The sequence below is a fragment of the Idiotropiscis lumnitzeri genome, chromosome 20, assembly GCF_059441095.1.
Source record: "Idiotropiscis lumnitzeri isolate Australia: NSW breed Sydney's pygmy pipehorse chromosome 20, RoL_Ilum_1.0, whole genome shotgun sequence".
In the NCBI taxonomy this organism is placed as follows: domain Eukaryota; kingdom Metazoa; phylum Chordata; class Actinopteri; order Syngnathiformes; family Syngnathidae; genus Idiotropiscis; species Idiotropiscis lumnitzeri.
Window position 1 is genome coordinate 12,535,011 of NC_142410.1, and position 10,495 is coordinate 12,545,505.

A 10,495-nucleotide genomic window follows, 5' to 3' on the forward strand; every position below is an offset into this window, starting at 1 on the left:
CTGATCCTTTCCTCATCCATCCGCTTATTGAATGTTTTCAAGAGTGCCAAGAATTCTGAACTTTTCATCCGTAACGATTCTTACTTCTCTGGCATATTGATGCACTCTGACTTCAAAATCGATAAAAAAAAAAAAAGGAAATCAAGAATTTATATCCTGGCCAGGCGGGCGACATGCATTTTTTTCAGAAGATTCAATTAAGGCACCATCTGGAATTTTGACACCTTAGAAGGCAAACAAAAAATGTGCGTGGTGCAAAATGATTCAATCATTTTTGCTTTTAAAAAAAAAAGTAATGCGATTGTTTGACCAGCAAATGTTTTTCTTTGAATTATTTGCTTTGGAGTATTTTTCTTACTTGATTCCAATTTGTCTCCAGAGATGACGGACGGATGCCTTCTCACGTTGCCTGTGCATTCAATGATTAACCCGGCTGACGTCACTCCCCGCTGGTGATGTCACACCATCCTCCCCCTCCATCGCTCGCTCTCCGTCTCTGTCCTCTCTCTTTTTCATTCAGCAGAATGCAGCGTGCCAGGACGCCTCTGCAGCTTCTCATCACCTCCGCCACATGTCGTCGACATTTTCACCATCAAAATGTTCGTCCTCAGGTGGCCCGCTCCGTGGCGATCATTGGAGCGCCGTTCTCCAAAGGACAGGTGAGGCACGGCGACCAATCGGACCTCGAGCTCATTCAGGAAAGCGCGTGTTCATGTTGCGCAGCCCCGGGACGGCGTGCAACTCGGACCGGAGGCGATCCGCGCCGAGGGACTCGTTCACCAGCTTCAGGCGCAAGGTGACGGATGTCTTGCGTGCACTCGTGCTCAGCGGTCTCTTCATTAGGTACACCTGAGTCTGATCCCACGCTGGTCAGAATATTAGGTACAGTTCTTTCTGTCAAACAAGTGAGCCAACAACAAAAGTTATTTTCCGTACCTAATGTGTCTTCAGATAAACGCAGTGAGGAGTCAATGTTTTATAACCGTACGGGCTAAACAATAGAACATAAAATAAATGTTTCACAGTCAGCGTGTCATTCAAATGGCTCCAAGACACAACTTGGATTAGAAATTTGATGCACATTATAGAACTCGTTGGCTACTTATTGCTTTTTTTTTCTTTTCATTTTTAAGGCATCAGGACACTTTGACCAAAATGTCTTCTGTCAAGATAAAATGGTTCTTGATTTTGCTATTTGATTCTCTTTCCAATTGGATCAAATCTTTGCCCGTTAGGACATGGGTGGTCTCATCTGCCCATCGCCTTCACCGCATGTTTGCAGTGACGTGCGCGCTCGCACATGTTCAATACTGCGCGTCTTGTATTTGTTTGCTTTGTGACTTAGCAAATGTAAATGCACTTGCGCTCGCTTCGATATTTGACAGGAGGTTACTTTGTGCTCACCTGCTTGTCTTTGCTCTGCACTAAACACAAACACACCAGTTGACCGGCCATGTTCAACTTCAAGCAAGCCACCGTAAATAGAACAAACACAAAAAAGGGCCAAATGGGAAATAAGTGAAGGTTGTTTTGTCTATTGCTCCTGTTTGTGTTGCTTTGTATTTGTCATCACGCGTCATTTATCAATTTTTTTTGCTACTCCAGGCTGCGCCGTGAAGGATTATGGGAACTTGACGTTTGAGGAGGTGCTGCACGATGAGTCGGTGGGACGAGTCAAACACCCCCGAGCGGTGGGCGGCGCCAACCGGAAGCTTTCGGAGGCCGTGCGTACGGCCAAACGCGACGGGCACACGGCGCTCGTGCTGGGCGGAGACCACAGGTTGGCACGCTGGACGACGGGCATTTGTGTGGGTTTTATCTTCGGGTCCTGCGGAACCGAACGAATGGAACAAATGCTCCAAGCTCAAGTTGACTTTGGAGAATCTCTCGCCAGCCTTTTGAAACAAGTGCAAAAGTTCCACCAAACGTCTGTCAATCATCCACTGACCGGCCGCGGCTGACACGATTGAACCTTCAACGTATATGCTGAATGTTTTCCCGACTTGATTTTCCAGCCTGGCCATCGGCTCGGTGCACGGGCACGCGTCGGCCGTGGGGGATGTGAGCCTGGTGTGGGTGGACGCCCACGCGGACATCAACACGCCACTCGGCACGCCCACGGGAAACATGCACGGCCAACCCGTGTCCTACCTGCTCCATGAGCTGCGCCCAAAGGTCAGCCAAAAAAAAGAAAAGAAAATATCCACTCCAAAGCCGCCAATTTTTTCCAATTATTTTACTGCGTAACGTTTTGTGCTTACATCAATTGTTGTCATGTCGTGATTCATTTGTCATTTTTCAACACTTTCAGTTGTCGTTTGCTCGAAAATGAAATACATTCAGCATCTAAATGCCAGCGAGGTGGCCGCTCGTGCCCGCCGTGGCGTCAAGAGGGTTTACGTGCAACTGTTTGCGTTTGCCAGATGCCCGTTCTGCCGAGCTTCTCTTGGGTGACGTCGTGCGTGTCGGCCAAACATTTGGTCTACATTGGCCTGAGAGACCTGGACCCCGAGGAGCAGTAAGTCTTCTTTAGCCGCACATCCGCAAAGTCAACCCACATTTTCTTGTTTTGGTTGGAACATTCTTCAAGTGTAGTTCAAACGCTTCAGATGTTGAGTGGACGTGTTGCTGGCTAAGTTTTGACATTGTAATAACCAGATTTGTTCCTGTCTTTTTTTGTATGCTCCTTTTGCTGTGTGCTTATTCCTGTTCATGCATGCATTTTGCATGTTGCTCTTCACGCGTGTATTCCTGTTTGTGTGTTTTGCTTGTTGATTTTGTTCTTGTGGATGTGTTCCTGTTCTTCTGTATGCAGTTACATCCTGAAGCTGGCGGGCATAAAGTCCTACTCCATGACGCAAGTGGATGCTCTGGGCGTCGGCCGAGTGATGGAGGAGACCTGCGACTTCCTTTGCAAAGACGGGTCAGTACTGTATCCTCGCCCTCCGCCGCGCCTTCTATACGTCTCATGGTGACTTGTCACCTTTGAACGCCGGAGCAGGGCCAGGAGGCCGATCCACCTGAGCTACGACGTGGATGCCTTGGACCCGGCCGTCACCCCGGCAACAGGAACGCCCGTGCCGGGCGGCCTCACCTACCGGGAGGGCGTGTACATCGCCGAACACCTCGCCAACACCGGTCAAAAACATGCACGACGCTTTAATTACGTTTAGTATATTTTCTTCTTCTTCTGTGCATGTGTTCAAGTGTGTATGTTCCTGTTCCTGTGTTTCCATTTATTTGTCTGTCTGTGTGTGTGTGTGTGTGGTTGTTTCAGGGCTGTTGTCGGCGGTGGACTTGGTGGAGGTGAACCCTTTTGTGGGCGTGTCTGAGCAGGCGGCGCGGCGGACGGCTAGGGTGGCACTGGACATTTTGCTGGCCTGCTTTGGACGCCTGCGGGGGGGAAACCACCCGCCGGATTTCTTCCTGCCCGACGCGTGAGCGCGACACGAAGGCCTTTTAGTATTTCGTCAGCATCCTTCTTATGCCGCCTTTTTGTCCAAGAAATCCTTGACTTGGATGCAGGTTTTAGCCAAAGAAATTCTCTCACGCGCTCGACACACTTTTTTTTTTGTTGTTGTCCTCACGCCTCTACGTCTTCCTCAACTATAGAAATATTTGAACTCTTCAAACTTTTGCACCGTTTCATTTTGAAAATGAATACACCAATTATTTACAAAAACTTTTATCAAATAAAAATGTGTGTATATTTTCTTTAATCAATTAACTCCTACTTTTATATTTATTCAATTTCAATATAATAAAATGGGAAAAAATCTGTTAAATGAATGCATATTGTATTTAAAATGAACTAGTTACCCATTAAATGAAATAAAAGAAAAATCAATGCATTAATGTGGGGGCCTCAACAGTTAAAAAATAAATTACCACAGGACGTCAGATAATGCGCAATGCTCAGCAGGCCAAAATGCCACGAGCGTGCAAATGTGAAACTGCCCACAAATCAAAGAACAAAAGGTCAACGACCTCACTCGTATGCTACTGATGGGTGGACGCAAACACTCCCAAACAAGCCAAAGGCACACTTGAGTGGAACAAAACACATTTAATTCTTCAACAGGAAATTCTTCTCCAAATATGCCTATAATCAATTATGCAGCCTCCGTTTCATTTGAGGTCTGTGCTTTTTTTCCCCACTTTCTCCAAAGACGATGGTTGTCATGGTAACTGCATAGCCTGGTGCAGTTGACTCCTTCCCCTATTTAGCTGAAATTTGCAGGCCGCAGGGCCTCCTGAACTCCTGACCTCGCTCATGCAGCCACTTGTTGGCCACTGGGGAGAGAGACAGACCACAAGGACAATTTTTACAGCGAGGACCTGGATAGTGGCGCCAGAAAAATCTTGTCATTACTTTAGTGAAAAGTTTCAATACCGGTTTAGAGGCGACTTGTTTGAAGCGGCTCTCGTTTTTATTTTGAGAAAAATCTATGCAAACAGTTGTGTCATAATAATGCGCGGACATTTTCTTTTTAGTAATCATTTAGTATCTTGTTTTACTTGTATTTTTACATTTGAGTCCAGTTTAATTATGTTTTTCGAGCAGCTTTGTGCTTATAGTTCCTTCTTCTGTGATATCCAAATCAAAACATTTCAATACAGCTCATGTATGCTATTCATTGACAAAAAAACTACAGTTTTACGCCCTTTTTAGTTAGTTTTATAAACATAAGATGTTTTGAAATAGCTTGGGGTTCTTTCAAAAGCATATTTTATTTTATTTTCATTCTTATTTCAGGCACAACACAACGAGATGCGTGTCTTTTTGAGCACTCTCACCCCACTTGCTCCCCACCAGGACGGGACAGGCGGCATGTAGAGTCTTGAGGTCTGCCTTTCCGTCGAGCAGAAGGTTGTACCAGAACACGGCCGAACGCTGCACGTACACAATTGGGCCATGAAAACCACTTCATTAGGCACAGCCTTCACAATACGCGCACACTGGGACATTTTTTTTTAAATTTCAATATTTTGACAGCCGATCCAAGCGTTCCAAGAGTCCGATTGACGGTGTACCTAATTAAACGGCTGTGTGCGTGTGCGTGTGCGTGTGTAAACCTTTATGGGCCAGGAAACGGCACCCACTTCGGGGAAGACGGTGGCGCCCCCTGCCGTCACGTCGCTTATCTGCAATACAAAGTTGAAGACATGAAGAACAGAACAGAGCGGAGCTTTTGCTGAAGACTGATGGAGAGGAAGTGTGCTTTACTGACGTAGATGAGCCAGGTTGCGATTCGGTTTCCTGTGCCCAAATGTGCGAGAGGATTTTCAACGTCCGTCTGTGAAAACATGACCAGGTTAAATTTCACAGCGTGCAGAACAAAAAAACAGGACAGTAAGCGCATACACCACTCAGTTTAATTTTGAAAATTAGATTTATTTTAAATTGTAGTTGTTAATATTGAAAACATTGTTTCTAAAGAAAAAAATGTTTTTCGTTTCATCTTTTAAAGACAAAATGTCCAATTTAACGCTCTTGCTTGAAGTCGTTTCCACTCAAGCGATGTTTTACAGTTAGCACGACGGGAGGGACACCAGAGGGATCTGTGATTTGAAACGCTTCGTTTGCACAGTGGCAGACAACAAAACAGATGCGGTTTTTTTTCTGAGGTCTGTATTCATTTGTGAGTGTGTCAAAACTATTTTGCAACTTTGCTGCTGGGATGACTCCAGGATTTTTTTTTTCAGGATGTCTTGAGAAAATAATTAGTCCATTTATTTTTGCAACATCAAATGAAATGCTATCGGGGGCGACACATGTTGTCTTTGCTGGTATGCAGTTTCGTGGCTTCTGTCGACACAGCTGTGGCAAAATTGCAATGCCGATAATTGCTTCTCATTAAAAAATCCCGTTGCTCAGATGACATTGACACAAAATTAGTCGATTTATTTCTTGAGATCAAAACAAGAAATTTTATTGCAATTTAAAAAAACGATGACATGAGAATGACCGATTGTGAGTCCCCGCTTGTATTCTTATTATGGCGTTAGCGTGTATTTACCTTGAAACAGTCTAAATGAGGTTCATACATTCCTCCGACGCCGTAGTTGGCCACCTGCGTAAATAAACACAAAGTTGAAGACTCAACAGTTGAGTATTTATTTTTTGTACATTTCAGGTGAGAATGCGGCCGGGTGTTACTCGTCACCTGCAGTTGTTCTGCGGTGGACTTGTCCAGGCCTGTGATGTCGCTCATTCTCTTGGTCATCCTTTCCACCGTCACGTGGCTGCTGTCCTGCAGCCAACCACTGAGGAGCAAGAGCGGGTGGGTGTAAAAACTCAACACACACCACTCGCTTTTGGCCGTTTGAAAAACTGCTCAACATCATCATGTCGCAATTTAAACGCTTTTGCTGTACTTTTTTTTAAATCGAAGCCTACATGCTATTTCTAAGTCCAAAAAACATTGTTATCGGACGCACGTATCGCCAGCCCCCCCCCCCCCCCCCCGCCCGTGTCTGTGCAGTCGTTCTTACTTTTTGGAGACCCTGTTACGAGACACGTGACTGCTGCCGTCGGCCAAACTCACTCTGGAGCGGTCGAGCTGGCGCCGCCATCGCGCGATGGTCGACGAGAGCGACACGAGACACAACAAGTGAACAAAGATTCAAACCGCTTGAGTCACGAAGCGAAAGAAAAGCAAAGCGACCTCACTGTGGGTTTCGCCAACTCTTTGTAAATCGCAATGTCCTCGTCCGACACAATGTCGTAATAGCGGACAATGCGGGGCTGGTCCCACAGGTCTTCCTCTTTGACGGGTGCAATCCGGAGGTTGGGATGGCCGTGGTTGTCATGGTAACGGCAGAAGAGGCGGCTCCGTTTGAGCGGCGTCTGTCAGAAAAGAGCGCGTGTCGGTTTCCGGCGTGGCCATTTTGCCGCCGTCTTCTCACCATCTCGATGCTGTCGCCGCGACACAGCCGCTTGTACACGTCCTCGCGCTCAGCGCGACCCTTCGTGGGCGTCTCCGGCATCTCCTCGCCCGTCTGCTGTTCCACCAGGTGGTGCTCAAAGTGCTTGAGATTCTGTTTGGCTCGCTGGTTTTCAGGATCTAAAACCCAACACAGAAAAACAAAGCAATTCTTGTCTGAGCCGATGCTCCACGCGGTGAAGCGGATGTTTTGCTTCCGTGTCGAGGCCGAGGCTTTGATTGGCGACCGAAGCGCGCAACCGTTGGGCATGAGGCTTTGCAGGCGTTCCATTGGCTGGACTCACCGATCTCCAGCAGCCGCTTGGTGGACTCCAAGGCGCCTTTCAGATCTCCTTGCTTGTAGCGGGCGAAACTTTGGTAGTCCAGGAGGATGACGGCATTCACGCTTGCGGGCGTCTCGCCCTGCTGCATCTGCCTGAGGGCCTGAGACATCCACAGCTCGCAAAAGTAGAAGTCGCCTTCGTTGTAGGCCACCAGACCCAGGTCGTAGCAGTCGTCCGCCGTCAGGCCGCCGCTAAAGCGAGAGCTTCCTGTTTTGGGGGGCCGGCACTGGATCAGGACTTTTTGAGTCTGACTTCATGTGCTAAGATGGTCGCTCATACGATCCATTGCTCCCAAATCCACACATTTGAGGATTTTATCTGGAGACTATCCCGCGTTTTTCACAGCAATTCCTGCTTTTTTGCCGTTTCTTTTGAACCGATCCCACTCTCCCCGGCTTATTCACGTTAATTCACATCATTTGTGGTCTAGTGCAGTGCCTGTCCCACTGTAAGCCCCGCCCCCAACTAGTCACAATAGATAAGGACCAGAGCCGGGCACTTGACCCTTTTTGGCCGGTCAGTCCCCTGCCCTCCGGCCGCAATCTTGGTAACGTTCCGGCCTTATTGATAAAAATTGTCTTCGCCGATCCCGTCAAGAAAGGCGTCCAGGTGACGTCCGACACGGTGGGCCCGCTCACCTGGCAGCTCCCCTTTGGCGAGGGTGTCGGTGTCCAGCTCGTACGTGTCCTGCAGCCTCAGGAGGGCTTCGGCCACGCCCGTCTGGTCGCCCTCGTTGGGGAGTTGCTCCCTCCTGGAGGTCACGTTGGACACGAAAGCTGAAAGACAAGAGCGGCGGCGTCCAAACTCACTCTTTTTGGAGCCACGCTTAAGACCGGAGGACATTGGCGGCCGCCTTTTCACCGTCGGACACGTTGCTGCGCACCAGGCTCTCCAGGTCGCGCCACTCTCGGTTCATCCTCTTCAGAAGTTTAAAGGCGTTCACGGGGTGGCCCAGGAAGCCTTCGGGGTCCTGGATGGCTAACGCCGACAGGTTGGCCAGTTTCTCGGCCCAGCTGAGCACACGCACGCGCTCGTCATTATCTGCTCCGTGGGCCAGATGTCAACGTGTTGACGCGACGGCGCTCTCCAACCTTTTGACCGTCTCCAGTTTGTTCTCCTCCGCTTGGATGTAATCCTCCAGCGAGGTCAACAGGTCCTTCTCCGTGTACAGCAGCTCCGTCATGTGACCTGGTGGTTTGCTCATGTTAACCGACCGGAAAGAAGGATTTTGCAAATAGATGCCACAAGACTTAAAACACGAGCGTATTATAAAAGAATCCTTAACAATGCTCGAGCACGTACACATTAAGGAACCCAAGGTACATAAACGACTACTCAGTGGTTCACAAAAAAAAAAAACCTTCACGAAAAGCTCATCAATAGCAGAGCTGGTCCGGCCCTCCACAGCGTCGGCGGCCAACAAATTTTATGAACAAGGCTAGAGCAGGCGTGGGCAAACTACGGCCCGGGGGCCACATGTGTTGCTCAAACACGCAAGTGCAAATATTTGATCAATCTTGTGCTATTAGAAAAGACTCACCGATGGACGAGTAGAAATCAATAGCCGAGACGAAGCTGAAGAGGAGGAAGGACAAGCAAAAGACCACCATGTCTAAATGGGCAATAGAAAATGGACAACAGGTTATTGGATGATCATTATTAAATAGTGTAGTTAACTTTTTTAATTTGGCAGAACCGTGCCAAAATGGACCACACGTTCTCAGTGATGAATTTTTTCCTGGCATCAATTTTTCCATTTTTAGGATCGTCGTCCTCCTGACCACTTCATCAACTTTGTGTGTCAGTCAATAATCGTGCCTCCCTTTTTACTACAAAGGTGAAGTCAGCCCGGAGTGCAAACGCTTAAAATCCACTTTCGCTGTCTCGTCATCAATTTGAGGTAACCATCCTTCATTCCATCAATCCTTCCAATTTGATGCTTTCCTGACAGTCTGACGATACCAAGAATTCATTTTCAAACTTATTTTGTAGTTAGCAATGGTCACCACGAGGTGTCAGAAACCCTCCCAAAATAGTCACGTTGTGCTTTTGTCACTCTTGTTGCAAAAGTATCCGTGTAATCAAATAGAATCGTTCGCAGCCTCTTCGATGTTCACCAAAACCCCACGTGACGAAACCGCATTCTATCGATCAGTACAATTTTCTAATGAAGACACATTGGAGAATTTAGTGCATTGGCCGCCATATGTGGCCATGACATTACCACCACTGTGCTTGTATCATTTAAAAAAAAATCAATGTATTAAAAGAATTCCCAGCGACGCTTCAAAAGGCAGCTGCTCAGAATGCTAAGCTCCTCCTCCTCCTCCTCCTCGCCTCCCAATGAAGAAAGCAAGCCGGGAGGATTTCCTCCTCCCACTCCGTGTGCCCCCCCCTGCTTTCTAATCAGTGTTTTATTTTGGGGGGGGGGTTGTTTTTTATTTGTATTTTTTTTTTTAAACAGCTGCAGTCTCGCATGAGGCGCGTCCACCGGCAGCAGCAACGCGTGCCCAAGTGGCCCTCACTATGGCGGCGGGTGGCATCTCCCTCACGGCCGCCTTCTTGCTGTCCTTGCCATATTGCGGTCCATTCTTAATAACTCAGTCATGCATCATTAGGGAAAATCTGTCTAGGGACAAACGAGGCAAATTAGCCAAAGTCTACAATCTGGCTTGTTTACGTCTGCATTTTGTTACTAAACTAATAATGCTTCAGATTCATGCGCTGCTTTTCCGCCCAGCCAATTTTCTATTCAATGGCATCTCTGCTAAAAGTGACAAAAGTATTCACACCCCCTATTTGACATCAAAGTGCAGCTACTTGTGTCGAAAAAGTTTGTGGTCAAGTCAACTTTGAACCGCTAGCTAGCTTTGTCTCAGCCTTTTATGCTTTGTTGTTCTGAACAAGCTTCCAAAAAATGACTCTTTACAAGCCTATTTGGACAAAGGCCGTCTGTATTTTACATGTCAAAAGCCATTGAAAACCTGAATTTTTTATTTTTTTATTTCCGTTCCAAATTTAATGTGGTGCAGTAATATATTGCAGTTGGGTCCAAGCAACCAGTGACTCTGTTATTTAAGTCCAGTAATGCGTGACAGAATTGCCGACCTGAACACAATTTGAATGAAACATTTTGAAAGTAAATGCTGCTTACCTCCTCAATGAGTGGTGTGACCAATAAATAATGGTGACAAAGTGAAGCAATTGTTGACGCCACACTCAAAG

General features: G+C 47.2%; 2 protein-coding genes across 3 annotated transcripts; one reads left to right on the forward strand and one right to left on the reverse strand.

Annotated features, from left to right (window-relative positions):
- Positions 1 to 144: 144 nt before the first annotated feature.
- arg1 (arginase 1) lies at positions 145 to 3,851 on the forward strand. 2 transcript variants are annotated; one of them, XM_088284105.1, is made up of 8 exons: positions 145 to 659; positions 724 to 796; positions 1,606 to 1,780; positions 2,016 to 2,175; positions 2,424 to 2,518; positions 2,816 to 2,923; positions 3,002 to 3,138; positions 3,278 to 3,851. In XM_088284105.1, the coding sequence occupies exons 1-8, from the start codon at positions 456 to 458 to the stop codon at positions 3,439 to 3,441; spliced, it is 1,116 nt and encodes a 371-aa protein (XP_088140231.1). In that variant the 5' UTR covers positions 145 to 455; the 3' UTR covers positions 3,442 to 3,851. The 2 variants fall into 2 exon arrangements, with proteins under 2 accessions (XP_088140231.1, XP_088140232.1); XM_088284106.1 differs by lacking the exon at positions 724 to 796.
- A 195-nt stretch (positions 3,852 to 4,046) lies between these two features.
- LOC148317847 (prolyl 4-hydroxylase subunit alpha-1-like) lies at positions 4,047 to 8,880 on the reverse strand. Its single transcript, XM_088284111.1, has 14 exons — positions 8,811 to 8,880; positions 8,362 to 8,458; positions 8,132 to 8,283; positions 7,909 to 8,046; positions 7,232 to 7,477; positions 6,910 to 7,067; positions 6,674 to 6,850; positions 6,496 to 6,563; positions 6,168 to 6,267; positions 6,021 to 6,074; positions 5,232 to 5,297; positions 5,077 to 5,145; positions 4,798 to 4,894; positions 4,047 to 4,293 (listed from the first exon to the last, which is right to left on the reverse strand). Exons 1-14 carry the CDS (start codon positions 8,878 to 8,880, stop codon positions 4,220 to 4,222), a joined length of 1,566 nt encoding a protein of 521 aa, XP_088140237.1. The 3' UTR covers positions 4,047 to 4,219.
- Between the last annotated feature and the right edge of the window lie 1,615 nt (positions 8,881 to 10,495).